This window comes from Lissotriton helveticus, chromosome 1_1 (assembly GCF_964261635.1).
Source record: "Lissotriton helveticus chromosome 1_1, aLisHel1.1, whole genome shotgun sequence".
Classification (NCBI taxonomy): Eukaryota; Metazoa; Chordata; class Amphibia; order Caudata; family Salamandridae; genus Lissotriton; species Lissotriton helveticus.
Window position 1 is genome coordinate 1,357,613,374 of NC_136057.1, and position 15,070 is coordinate 1,357,628,443.

The 15,070-nt window shown below is 46.6% G+C and overlaps 1 protein-coding gene across 1 annotated transcript in view; it reads right to left on the bottom strand.

Annotated features, from left to right (window-relative positions):
• Nucleotides 1-15,070, bottom strand: part of FAM83F (family with sequence similarity 83 member F) — a 160,127-nt gene that overhangs the window by 33,083 nt on the left and 111,974 nt on the right. Inside the window, exon 4 of the mRNA XM_078683395.1 lies at nucleotides 2,553-3,319. Coding sequence (XP_078539521.1) covers nucleotides 2,553-3,319 — 767 coding nt within the window. The remainder of the gene's footprint in view (nucleotides 1-2,552; nucleotides 3,320-15,070) is intronic.

A 15,070-nucleotide genomic window follows, 5' to 3' on the forward strand; every position in this document is an offset into this window, starting at 1 on the left:
TCTCTTTTGAAGTGATGAGGCACATTGTTCGCAGATGGGCAATGCTTACTATATGATGAAAATGAGGGATGTGGTGAGTAAGTTGTGGAATGAAAAGATTTGGTATAGAAGGGCATACCAATGAAGGCCCAAATGTGCAGCAGCAGGGGAAAGGGGGGCTAGTAAAATGCCCTTTGGGGTTTTCCTGATGGCGGTACGTGGGGGGTTGGAGAGTGACATGCGGCCGTATCCACTGCTGAGGCGAGGGGGTTGAAGGGAGCACAGGTGAAGGAAGAATGTGTGTGTTGTTCCTTTTACAAGAAAAATAGGTTTGATTGGGGGAGTGGAAGAAGGTCAGCGAGTGAAAGGGGAAAAAAATTAACCAATGTATGGGGCACTGGGGTGAAAGTCTGGCACGGAGTGTGAATTGTTCGGTGAAGAAAGGAATGATGTTTTAGAAATGTTGGACTATGTTGATGTTGTGTTAAAGTTGTTTAACTGTTTTTGCAGCCCTGTCCTAATAAATGGCCTTTTACGCTATATGGTGGTATAGCGTGTGATTTAGTGAACTCTGTAGGATTTTAGAGCGTTCCCTAGTGTTAGGGATACAACCAGTATTACAGTGACAGCGTAATATACGGGAGCTGTAAAATCTGTGTGACTGGTGTTAGGTGTAAACAATCTGTTGGGCAGGCACAGGTTCACTTTGGTGAATCATACAGTCCATTTGAAAGGGAGAGCACACCCTGGTGTTAAGTATACCATTTGTGTGACTGTACAAATGCACACGCTGTCTGTGCGACAGTGAGATTGCAGTCTGGTGGTTGGTTTTAACAGTGAGAGTGCCCCCATGTTAGGTGTACACTCAGTGGGGCTGGCCTCCAGCTTCATCTCCCACCTTCACTCCTGGACTTCTTGACTTTTGCTTTGTCCTGACCGACACTTTGTTGCTGTTTTCGGACAGTTTCTCTGGACTCTAGCCCTCCTCCCATTCCCTCGTCCTCTTACCCTTTTCCCCGTGGATGATCCTCAAATGTTCCCTCCCTTTTCTGCTTCCCCTTCTCTCCATACCCTTCCATCCCTCCCACCCTCCCTTTGTGCTGTGACTGCATCCACACTTATGGAACTCTGCTCTTTGACTTATTGTAAGAACTCTAATCAATGGTATTTGCTTTAGACCTTGCACCATATACCATTCCTATGTGACTCTTAGAGTTTTTCCAGTCATATCCCCTCCCTATGTATATAGAGATAACTCTAATCACTGGTATATGCAGTAGACCTTTGTACTCTCTACCATTCCTATGTGACCATTAGAGTATATCCGGTCTTATCCCTTCCTATGTATATAGAGATAACTCTAATGACTAGTCTCCTATGTGACTTTTAGAGTATATCCATGTGTATCCCTTCCCTCTGTATATAGAGATAACTCTAATCACTGGAACATGCAGTAGTCCGCGTTGCTCTCTTCCATTCCTATGTGACTTTTAGAGTATATCCAGTCTTACCCCCTTCCCTATGTATATAGAGATAACTCTAATCACTAGTTTATGCAGGAGTCCGCTTTGCTCTCTACCATTCCTATGTGACTCTTAGAGTATATCCATGTGTTTCCCCTCCCTAAGTAGATAGAGATAGCACTAGTATATGCCTAGAGTTTTTCCATTTGCATCTCCTCTTTGTGTGACTTTATCTCTTGTACATTTGCAATTTTTTTCTGTTTGTACCTTTTTATAACGCATGTAATCCTAAGTCCGTATGTTTTCAACTGGTTCTTATGCAAGTCAAAAATTTGCAATTTTGTTTTTCCGAATGTAACCTTCAGTCCTTATGGTTGTAACTGGGTCCTATGTAAAGCGCTCTGACACCTTCGGGTAAAGTTCGCGCTATATAAAATCGCATAAATAAATAAATAAAATAAAGTGCGACAGTAAGAACTCCTCTTGTGAAGTATACAGTCTGAGTGACAATGGAAGTGCCCCTTTTGTATGATTTTTTTCTGTGTGTGTGAGAGACATTAAGAACACACCCTAATGTGAGGTACACAATCTCTGATAAGGAGTACACTCCCTGACATAGCGGGAGGGCCCCTGTGTGTCAGTGTATGTGACAGTGAAAGCACCCAGGGTGTTCGGTATACACAGAGAGAGCGGCTCCTGGGGTTAGTATGCTGACACTGGTGCAGTGAGTGCGCCTCCTAGTGTTAAGTATATAGTCTTTATTATGGTGTTAGCCATTACTTTAAATGGGCAGGTACTATCCGGTATGGAGTTCCTGCACTTCACACCGCTGCAATACATTCAATGGGAGTGAACCTACACTTCAAGAGCAAACTTCTAAAGAAGGAGTGTAAGCTGCACTTCAATGTTTCTATGTAAATCACTGGTGTTAGGTAAATCAATCTGTGTGACTTTTAGAGCACCCACGATGACGGGTATACAGTCTATATAACAGTGAGAGTATGGTCTCCACCCAGTGTACTCTGTGGTGATGCTGAAAGGGCCCCGATTGTTGTGATGTATACACTCTGTGTAACAGTAAGACCACCCCCTGGTGTGCAAAAATCTGACCTGTGACATTTTCACTGCTCCGAAAGCTGATGCCGCCCACGCTCCGGAAGTTGTCCATGCCAAGCACACTCTGGCTCTGGGTGAGTTCGTCACTATCCGGTTTGTTCACGACCACAAACCCTTCCAGTAGCTGATCCTGGGGCAGAGGATTGCTTCGTTTTTTCCCTCGGAAGAAGCTGCCAAACTTCTTGCTAGCTCTGGTCTGCTTAGTCTCGGTGACCCCCTTGAGGACCGTGATCTCACCCCCATCCTTGCCTGGCTCCTGTTTAGACCTAAAGTCTGGTACAAGCTTGGTGCTGGCGCCGTTCTTTTGGAGGTTCCGGCTGGGTGGCTCCTCCACTGGTGGGATGTCTGAATTGTCCTGCTTCACCGTCACCAGGTCCTCCAAAAACTTTTCCAGACGCTTCTGGCTCTCGCTGCCACCATCATCCACGTTCTGGTTGCCATGGGCTGCGGGGGGCCGTGGCGCCCCTCCCCAGCGAATCATCTCACCCGGGGCCAGTCCAGTCCCTACTACTAACGCATATTTTGGGTTTATCATCTTGCGCGCCACAGTGGGGGCATAGTTAAGGCCGTCAGCATGGCCCCGGGTCCCAACGCCTGGTCGTGGGCTCGGCCGATAGTCTAGGAGGTTCAGCTCCTTGTAGAGGTTCACCTCCTCGGAGATAGCGTAGAGTTCGCGGAACTCGATGTCAAACATCTCAACGTTCTGGCCCGTGATGTACGTCAGCAGGTTGCGGTCCAGTCGTAGGGAGCTCCAGGTTAACCTTAGGGGGATGACAAATAAAGAGCTAGATTTAGAGCAGCGAACGAAAACAATGCTTATTACCAGGGCACAAGTCTTAAAAAAAGAAGTGGGGGACTATCCTAGTTAGGCAGTATGCAAGTGACATCACGGCGCATGACATCACACATGCCGTCAAATGATTTGACATCATAGAAAGAGACATCAAAAGCCACGACTTTACAGGAAGTGACATTACAAGAAGTGACATCAGATCTAAAGCCCTCACATATATGTTTAGCAGGTCTATCGTGTACGTTTGAGCGCATTGCGAGGATAACAGCACAGTGAGAAATGGAAAATGATATGAGACTTCTGCACTATGCAATCCCCTAGTTTTATGTAACACATCCTGTACATTAATTTACAAACTTATATAATTTATTGTACATGTAATATGCAGGTGTTGATGTAAAGCGCTCTGAAACCCTGCATTGGGATGAGTAGGGATATACAAGAAAAAATAGTGGTACTTAAATTATTTCAGGTGTAGTAAGCTCTATATAAATGCAATTTGCTTTGTGTAAATACTGGGAAAGACCAATACATCTGACATTCTTACAGTGCATGCATATCTCCTACACAAGGACTGAACAAAGTGAAAAGCTGCCTCTCTTAATGCATGAAGTGCTAACAAGGTGTGAGCCTTTGTTTCCCCTCCCCTTCATTTGCATCAGGTGTGAGGCTCCCGATTGCTCCCAGCCAAGAAACTGAACAAAAGGAGGCCTGACGACCCCTCAAATTCGGCCTTTGTTATGGGCCCAGCAGGAGTCTTAAATAAGAAAGCCCGTCCCCGCCTGCACGGTGTTGCTTGTTGCAGGTGGAAAGCAGCTAAGTGCAGGCGCTGCTGAAAGTGTCCCGGTGTTTGGAAATTACACCGGGACGAGTTCAGCACATTATTCAGTGGGGCCAAATTCTTGGCTGGGTGGACGCCATCCACCCGCGTGTACCCCGACTCGTGCCCTGCTTATTACACAACAACAAAAAAAAGCAGGTGCGGGTGGCGCAAGGAAGAGCACCTTCACCACCTTGAGAACATTTAAAGGCCCAGGACCACTTGCTTTACTTTAAATTATATTGGCCTTCAGCTGCTGTACTCAGGAATTTTGTGCTTTCCTTCATTTGAGAGCCAGCACCACTGTAAACCACTTTGTTTAAATTCTTACAGATTCGGGATTTTCTGAAGAAAAGACCGAGGATAATTGAGCCGAATGCGACGGTTGAGGCCATTAGAAGTGAACAGCGGTTGGGGTTATATAAAACTGTTTATTAGATACACAGAAAGATGATTTGGAGGCTCAAATCTTAAAATGGGGGGGGGGGGGGACATCGACTGAGGTGTCAAGATGTACAGGTAGTTAGACTTAAGATTCTAGGGGCAGCCTTAAGAAATTGGGTATTTATTAGGCAGAGGCTAGATATTCCCTACTATGCAGTACAGGCCCCCATTTGGGAATCCCCCGGAACGCAGACTTGTCTCGATGACCAACTATCTCGGCCTCTGAGGATAGCAGGGCTAGAATGTTGGGGGAACCTCCAGGAAGACTCGCAGCTTTTAAACTGGGAAGTCTTATCTAGTCTGACTGGGGGGGAACACTCACCAGATTTAAATACTACCAGTTGTCTGGATGGTGGTCAACGAGACCATGTAACCTTAATAAACCCAATCCAAAATTCGATCTAATATTTAGGAGTGGCAGGTGGAAAAATCAAATTTCGTACTGGTATACAGCCATGTTAGATGCTGAGAACATCACAGAATCAGAGCTACAAAAACTCTGGGATAATGTATCAATTCCAGACAGTGGAATCAGTGAGGATCTGTGGACTGACTCTTACCATCTTGCAGGCAGTGGTCAAGCCTGCCACATTGAAGCGAAACCATCTCTATACTATGTACAGGGCATATATAACTCCCAAAAAACTAGTCAAATCTTCTAATTTAGAATATTATTGCCCAAGATGCAGACACCCTGCCGCAGATGATGTACATATGTTTGCTGTCTGTCCGGAGATAAGAAACTATTGGGTTAAGGTCCAGGACTTTTTGGAAGATGTTCTTCAGCTACCGCTGGAAATCACTACTAGAACTATTCTTTTTTGGGTTGTGCCGTGGTTATAATGTGAACGATCCCCTCACAAGATTTATCTTTTATGTTATGCTTCTTGCAAGGCGCCAAATATGTAGAGCATGGAAAGACCCAATCCCTCCTACCTTTTCGAATTGCCTAAAACATATTATTCTTACCAGCAAATCTGACATGGCATGCGACCCCACAAGTTTTGTTAAAATCTGGGGGGCCCTTGTGGCTTGGCAAGACAGGTGAAAGGTGAAAGGTCTTCCTATGATTTATCCTGGGCCCTGTCGGTTCCCTTATCTCCTAAGTAACACAGGGTGTCAGTTATGGTGTGAACGGGAGTGGATTGGGAAAGCAGTGGCAACTTGAGGGATCAGGCACTACCTCTACGATTTTGGTCTTTAATATCCTGACTGGATCAGGTCGACCAATCGGTAGGAGGTGCCCAGTTTCCCTTCAAGAATTTCCACAATGGTATATGAGGAAAACCAAAAAAAAATAAAAAATAAAAAAAAAGATGTACATGTAGAGCAATCAATTGATATGGAAGAGAGGATCTTAATGTCTGCTAATTTAAAAACGCAGCATTTTAAAACCATATTTAACTTACATCACACACCTGAGAAAAATGCTGAAATGGGGGTTGGGGGATGGGTTGCCATCAATGGGAAAGGTTTCTGGTGCAGTACAGATTCGGCTGATATTGTGCATATTTTTTATATGTGTAGGAAACGTACTCAGTTTTTGGGTCATATAGAAATATTCCTCTCGAAAATCACTGGGGTGGAAATAAATATCACACCATTCACTATGTTGCTAGGTACAGGGGAAGACAGGACAGACACCTAGCCTTTGAATTCCGATATTTCATTTTTATTGCAGTTGCTGTAGCTCGTCTCTGTATAGCCTCCATGTGGTTGCAGAAGGAAACCCCTACTTTTGAGATCTGGAGAGCTAGATTTTATGTTTTTTTTTACCTAGAACATAGTCTTTATGCTCTTAAATGGGGACGAAAACGTAAACTAGGGTTATTGATATGGGGGGGGGGTGTCTATGACTGAACATATGAAGGATTAATATGAATTTATCTTGACTTCAACGGTTTTGTACTCTGCCTGTGAGGCTTTAACCCCATTTAATATGTCTAACGAATTGGTTTTAGACTTTTTTTCTCAAGAAAGCTGGATGTTTTCGATGTATATCCTATGTATGAATTTTTTTTTTTAATTTTTTTTTTTAAGTAAACCACTTTGACTCATGCGTAGTCTCAGGAACTGCCCTTTAAAATATAATTTCCTAGTAGCCTAATTTGCTCACTCTTGACTTCCTGGTTACATGCTTACTACGTGGTTTCTGCTTACTCCAAGATGGATGCTGCTCTTGAAACCGAGGGCCAGGACTGCACGCGAAGTGTACAGCCAGGGCGGCATGTGGCTATAAACCATACCACGGACGGACTCCTGTGTGGCAGTACAAGGGGTCCTCCGAGCTGACCCAGCGACCGCCACTTGGACAGAACACACAGGGTATTGGAGCCATTCGTTCTGACTCGTCATGGCACGCCATGCCTTCCAGTAAAACTGGTTTTTAAAGTCGAACTTTGCATCCGTGTGATTTTTATTTAGACAGTGGAGAACGGCCATGGAAGTATTAACTGTACACAGGGTGGAGAGTCTTGCCAACGTCCAGAAGAGAGTCCTGTAGGCGAGGTGCAAAGCTTTAGGGTTCACCTGATCCAGCTCTTCTGTACATTAGCAAGGTGAGGAGTGATTGATGTCATTACAGTTTAGATACCACTGGAAAAGCAAATTGTGTCCCTCTATATTTAGAGTTAGGACATGAGGACATCTCCAGTGGTCCGTTCCATCCCTGTATTCTATGATCAATCAACAAGTCTGACCTTTCAACCCTTACAGCTGAGACAGATCAAAAGGTACAAAATTCGCAGGGACTCATGCTGCCACATAGTTGTCGCCCTCTGCAAAGGTAGATCGGTCATGTTTCACTTGCCTAACACTGTATTTGGAGATTAAACTGGAACCAATGAGGTAAACCATTGGCCCAGTGGCACGTGAAAAAATGACAAAATTATGAAGGAATACTGTGACAAAATATCCCTCATTAGGTCGCATAATTTGCCTTTACTTGCTGCATAAGTCAGTCATTCATGCTGCATAATTCCAGTGGCCCTGCCTGGAGGGTCCAATTCGTGCTGAAGTTGAACATTCCTGCAAAACTGGCTCTGAAAAAATGAGAGGTACTTGTTAGCAAGGTTGAAAAAGGAGTGACAACCCCGACATGGCCTCATAGCAGAGCCAGATCACGTTACTGACCTTGTGGTAAGGAGGGAATTTCCGTGACTGACATTGATATAGGGGAAGAGATTACTCACGGATGACAATGGGAAAATACTGTGGCTGTGAGTCAAGATTACTGCAGAAGGTCCTCGAAGCAGCATTTAGTAACTGATGTCATTCTATGTAGATTTGTACAATGCCCATATCACTAGCGAATAAGACAGGTGAGCTACCTTTAACTGGGACCTAATAGAAAAGCCAGGTTTTCAATTTCTTGTGAAATTCTAGGAGGGTGGTGGAGGATGTGTAAGAACAATTGTTACTTACCTGTAAACAGGTGGTTCTCCAGTATTGGTGTCTTTCATAGATTCACATGCTTGAATATTTCCCGTCGTCGAAGTGGGAGTCCTACGGTAAATAAAATAGCAATAATGCTAAATATATATTATATATATATATATATATATATTATATATATATATATATATATATATATATATATATATAAAAACATAATACATAATAAAAGAAGAGGAAATACAAATGAAAACCTCCAAAGGGATTCCTACATAGGAATGCATGGTAAAGAGAAAAACTACTTGTAACACATTAGTGTCATTATGTTGGTCCAAATCCCAGCCAATCAGGCGCCAGCACCCTCTAGAACCTTCTCCTCAGAAGCTCAAGCCCTCAGATTTTCGTAGCACCAAAGTGACCAAGAGTGTATGAGGAGAAGAGAGCCTCTGAGGGGAGGAGGGTGGGTCGCATGTGAATCTATGAAAGACACCAATACTGGAGAACCACCTGTTTACAGTAAAGTAACAATTGTTCTTCTCCAGTATTAGGGGTGTCTTTCATAGATTCACATGCTTGAATAGAATAGAAAGCAGTAACCTCCGTAGAGCTGAGATTGCTAGGCACATATGGAAAAAGCCAAAGACAGTAAAAATACAGTCATGTAAACATTATTAGCAATCACAGAAAACACAAAGGAGGAGGGAACAGAGGCTCACCTTATTTGAAAAGAGGACGAAGCACTGCCTGTCCCACTGCGGTATCCGCCTGATTGATGGCATCCAAGCAGTAATGCCTGGTGAAGGTGTGCCTGCTGGACCATGTCGCTGCACGGCAAATCTGATAAAGTGGCACACCAGCAAACAAGGCGGTGAATGAAGACATCGCCCTCGTAGAATGAGCCCTCACTGAAGACTGCAATGGTTTGCCAGCTTGTTGATGGCAGTAGGTAATGGCTGAAGAAAGCCAACGGCAATTATTGGTTTGGAGACTGAATGCCCCTTACGCAGTCGTCCGTAAGCAATGAACAGTTGATCGGACTTGCGGAAGGAGGCAGTTCTGGCAATGTAAAATTTAAGGCATCGTTTGATGTCCAAAGAATGTAAGCGCTGCTCCGCCGGAGACTTTGGGTCCGGAAAGAAAGTTCGTAGGAACACAGGCTCATTCAGATGAAAATCTGTAGGCACTTTAGGTAGGAAAGAGGGATTGGTGCGAAGCGCCACTCCGTTAGGTTTGAACTGTAGATAAGGTGGTTTGACAGTGAAAGCGTGAAGGTCGCTCACGCGACGAGATGAAGTTAAAGCCAAAAGCAGCGCAACTTTCCAGGTGAGGAATTTGATATCCGCCTTATGGATAGGCTCAAATGGTGACTTCATAAGTTGAGATAGGACAACATTGAGGTGCCAAGATGGAGGAGGGCGCCGAACAGGTGGGAACTTGCGGAAGAGCCCTTTGAAGAATTGACGTATGATTCTGGACGAACAGAGGGAAGAAGAGCCATCATGTCGGAAACGAGAGATTGCAGCTAGGAACACTCTCAGGGTAGCATGTGAAAGTCCTGACTGAGCGAGACTTAGAAGAACGGAAGAAGCTGCTCCGGAGTGGAATGGATGGGATGGACATTCGCTGCCACGCACCAATGACAGAATCTCTTCCACTTGAGTTTGTAAGTTTTGATGGTAGGCAGAGCCCTAGCATGAGCAAGGATGTCCCTGCATTCCTGAGATATGTTCAAGTCTGCAAATTCAAGGTGCTCAGGTTCCATGCCGACAAATGTAGCGTGGAGGGGTCCGGATGGCACACTTGGCCCCTGTCCATCGCTAGAAGGTCTGGACGGGGACGAAGACCAATGGGCTCGCACTGGGACAGCAGAAGCAATTCCGAAAACCATGCCTGTCTGGGCCAACGAGGTGCGATCAATAGGATGTGGCAGGGCTGCCTCCGCATCTTCCACAGCACTGGCGGCACTAACGGAATCGGCGGAAAAGCGTAAGCGAATAGATCGCACCAATCGATCAAAAGGGCATTCCCGCACGACCCAGGGTGGGGATGCCAACTTGCGTAAGACTGGCATTTTCGATTCTCCAGTGTTGCAAAGAGGTCTAGAGCTAGGCGACCCCACCGGTGGAACACAAGATCCAGATTCGGCTGGTGCAGTTCCCATTCGTGTGTTGAGGAAGTGGACCTGCTTAGAGAGTCCGCCAGAATGTTGGACACGCCCGGCAGATGGACAGCTGTCAAGGTGATCTGATGACGGAGAGCCCAATCCCAGATTGACTGGGCCAAGCGAGAGAGATGAGGAGACTTGGTTCCTCCCTGCTTGTTCACGTAGTGCATGCTGGTGGTATTGTCCGTTTGGATAAGCACTGACTCCCCGTGAACTACAGGCAGGAATGACTTAAGCGCTAGGAAGATAGCCATCAACTCTAGCCGGTTGATATGCCACATGCGTTGGGGCGGAGTCCACTTGCCTTTGATGGATAGGCCTTGGAGATGAGCGCCCCACCCCTCCAGAGAGGCATCCGTCGTGAGCGTGAGATCTGGTGCATGAACGAGGAACGACGTTCCAGTCTCCAGATTGGTTGGATGCGCCCACCAAAGCAAGCTCTTTCTCATGCGGGCTGTGACAGCAACTGGGTCGTTGAAGGACCCGGAGACTTGACGCCACTGTAAATCCAGTTCCTCCTGAATGGGACGGGTTCGCAATCTGCAATTTGGGATCAGTGCGATACAAGATGATGCCATCGCCTAAAATGACTTGAACGTCTGAACAGAAACGGACTGTCTTTTTCGAATGAGGGAGACTAGACGTAGGATCTTCTGTCGTCGCTCGTGCGAGATGAACGCTTTGTGTCCAGGATCGCTCCCAAGAAGTTTCTGGTTTGCAGAGGCGCAAACTGTGACTTTTCGACGTTGATGGTCAACCCCAGGGACTGAAACACCTGCTGGCAAAGACGAGTGTCCTGACATCTTTGATGGTGGGATTGAGACTTGAGGAGGCAATCGTCCAAATATGGAAATATTTGAACGCCTTGGAGACGCAGGTGAGCCACCACAGGGGCCAGTACCTTCGTGAACACACGAGGAGCTGATCGCAGCCCGAAGGGCAAGACCTTGAACTGATAGTGCGTTTGTCCCACTTTGAAACGCAGGTACTGGCGATGTTGTTGGATAATCGGGACATGAAAGTACGCGTCCTGAAGGTCTATGGTGGTCATGAAATCCTCGCTGGATAGAAGACGCAGGATTTCCAGTAATGTCAGCATGCGGAAAGATTGGCACTTTAGGAATTGGTTGAGAGCCCTCAAATCCAGAATGGGTCGCCAATCTCCGGTCTTCTTGAGTATGAGGAAGAATCGAGAGTAAAACCCTTCTCCTCTTTGATGTTTCGGGACCAATTCGAATGCACCCTTTAAAACAGGAAGACGGACTTGATGGTAAAGCTCCTTGAGGTGTGGAGGAGGCGGGCCAAATGGTGGAGTACGAGGAGGAATCTCGACGAATTCTAAGGTATGACCCCGCCATACAATGTCCAAAACCCAGCGGTCCGAAGTGATGGAGGACCCTGAGAATAGAACAGAGAGATTCAACCTTCAACACTTTGGGGATGAGAAAAGTCATTGGCGCTTAAGGGTGGATCCGCGATAGGAGGACTTTCCCCTATAGGGTCTGGAGGGCTGCTGACGACTCTGCTGAGTGGAGGTGTAACGCTGGTTGCCCTGATTGAAGGAGCGGTACTGTTGCCCTCCTCGAAAATTGGAAGAAGTGCCGCGTCCGCGCGCACCTCGAAAGGACCGCTTCCGGAACTGCAACGTGCCCAAAGACTTAGCCATGTCGGTGTCCTTCTTAATGGACTCCAGGGCATCATCGATGTGAGATCCGAATAGCGATTCACCATCATACGGCATATCAAGTATCTTGGATTGGACTTCCTGCCGGAAGGAGGTGGATTTTAACCAACCCTGTCGTCGGAGGGCAGCTGCACTTGCAAGCAGACAGAAACCTGTACCAGCAATATCGACTGCACAGTCGATCATTTCTTCCGATGCTCTCTGTCCATCGTGAAGGATCTGCTGAGCGTCCGCCTTGGAAGCCTCAGGTATTAGATCAATTAATGCAGATATGTCCGACCACATCTGCCGGTCATAGCGTCCCAAAATGGCCAAGGCATTGGCTGCTCGGACAAAAGTGGAAGCCATGGTTGAAAACTTGCGGCCAATAGCGTCTAGGCGTCGACCCTCTCTATCGGGAGGTGCAGTGATTGGAGACGCTGGGTTCCGGGCTCGACGCTGTGCAGCCTGAGTCACAACTGAGTCCGGCTTAGGGTGAGAGATCAAGCATGCCGGAGAACCGGTAGGAGCCTTGTATTTCTTCTCAAGGCGCGGCAGTTGAGCAGGTAACGAGTTTGGAGCTTGCATGAGTTTAATTCCCTCCTTCCAAACAAAATCGATTATTGGAATCGTGTGGACCTGCTTATAAGGCTTATCTTTAAAATCATAGAGGAAACAATCCTCTTCACGTTGCGATCTTGGCAATTTAAAACGCTGAGCCGCTTTATCCACGAGTAGATGAAAACTGGCGATATCTACAGGAGGTGATTCACCAGAGTTTCCTGGCTGAGGAGAGGGCGTCTGTGTTTGGTAATCGTCCCACTCCGCCATATCCTGGTCGCCTGCATCTCCGTCCGAATGGTCAGGGACCTATCCGTCCTCACGTTCTGGGACCGCCTCATCATCCACATCCTGCGGATAAACAGTAGTATGGATTCTGATTGACGTCTGAGCCTGAGACAAAGTTGTGGGTGGTAACGTTGGCGGAAGAGACGGTGGAGGCAGAGCAATGGGAGCAGGAGATTGTACCGGAGTACCTTGCGGCGTTGCTGGGAAATAACGGTTGTAATCAACCCGTATATGTTGGAGATTTGAGATCAAGGTTAATGGTATTGTAGCCATAGGTACTTGGACCAACTGTTCTTCAGGTTGAGACTCTTGTTCTCCGCCATCTTCGTCAGTGTCAGACTCCTGACACTTGATAATCAAATCAGAGGGACTATGGGCCGCCCCAAACGTGTCACCTTCATTGTCAGAGTCAGTTTCATGCTCAGAGGTAGTGGCAAACATAGGAGAAGGTGGTTGCGGCTCTGGAGCAGAGAGCTGTTGGCACGGAGCCTGCTTGCGACGATGGGATGAGTCAGCAGAGGATCCTGAAGACTTCAGAGGCACTAACGGCAATGAGGCAAAGGACGCCGGTGCCTCCGTCGACGCTATCGTTAACGGTGCTGATTTGACTGACGATGAAGCCAATTTCGAGGAACCCATCGTCGACGGAGTCGTCGTCAGGGTCACCGTTGACGGGCGATCCATCGTAGACGAAGTCGTCGACGGAGCAGTCGTCGACGCAGGCTGAACATCCGTAGACGGAGTCCTCGTCGACGAGGCCTTGGTCGACGGAATCTTAGTCGACGACGAAGATTTCTTTGAGACTTTCGTCGACGAGGATTCTTTCTTCTTCATCGACGAGGTGATAGGAATCGTCGACGGGACAGGCTTAGAAGGCAAGGAAACTCTCGTCAACGTATATGCTGTCGACGTGACCGTCGACGAAGTAAAGGCTGATGCCGTCGTCAGCGTCGTCGTCGATGATGCAGACAATGCGGTTCTCGTCGTCTGAACGCTCGTAGACGCTCCTGTCGACGACGGAACTCTAAGAGGTGTGGAAACACACCGAGAGGCAGCAGAAGACGCCCGAGAGCCAGGTCTCGTGGGCGTAGTGGTAGTAAGAGTGGTAGGAGACACCACAGAAGCCAGAGGCTGGACTAATTTCTTCTTTTTGAGGAAAGGAGATGGAAAATCCTGGACACTACCACGCTTAGAGGCTGATTAAGAAGTTTCAGAGTGAAAACTTTCTGCATCTGACAGGGCAGAATCCTTATCCTTTAGACGCTGGAGCCAAAGGAGAAGACTGCCTTCTCTGTCCTTGAGAGTCTTAGTAGAAAAAGTTCTACAGAACTTGCAGCTGCCAGCCTCATGATCAGGATATAAACAATAGATACACTTCTGGTGGGGGTCCTTCTCAAAAAGGCGCAGCTTCCCACAAGAAGAGCAAGGTCTAAATAAAGACTTCTTACTTGACATGTTGAGAAAAACTGGAACAAGAAGAGTTGAGGTGAAAACTGAGCAGAGCTCAGGGAGACTCCCTTCACACGACGTGCGGTAGAAAATCTGAGGGCTTGAGCTTCTGAGGAGAAGGCTCTAGAGGGTGCTGGCGCCTGATTGGCTGGGATTTGGACTAACATAATGACACTAATGTGTTACAAGTAGTTTTTCTCTTTACCATGCATTCCTATGTAGGAATCGCTTTGGAGGTTTTCAGTTGTATTTCCTCTTCTTTTATTATGTATTATGTTTATATATATATATATATATATATATATATATATATATATATATATATATATATATATATATATTTAGCATTATTGCTATTTTATTTACCGTGGGACTCCCACTTCGACGACGGGGAATATTCAAGCATGTGAATCTATGAAAGACACCTCTAATACTGGAGAACAGGAGCTTGTTCCTGTCTTTAGGAGCCATGTAAGAAAAGGTACGACCTCCGTCTCGTCCAATTAGGGGAAAATGGGGTTGGCGGAGTCTTTTCGGGGTGTGGAACTTGATGCGGGTGTTCATGGATGGTGGGCCTTGATTGTGTAGTGCTCTGTAGGTGAGGGTGAGTGTTTGTGTATAGGGAGCCAGCAGCGGTCTGAGGTGTTTGGATACGAGAGAGCGGAGGGTGAGATTGAGAGCGAGTCTCGCTGCTGCGTTTTGAATTTTTGATGAGATGAGTAGGGATTCAGGCTTAGAGGGTGTTTCCATAGTCCATTCAGCCAATGGTCACTGCTTTAGTGAAAGATCTTCGGACTTTTAATGTGAAACATCAGAAAACTTTCTTCAGGAGTCTGAGGGTTTAGAAGCAGGTGGAGGCAGCTGTGTGGACATGGTCAGACATCTATATTAGCTGGTCGATCAAGATCCCCAGGTTTCTTGCAGAGTTGGACAGAAT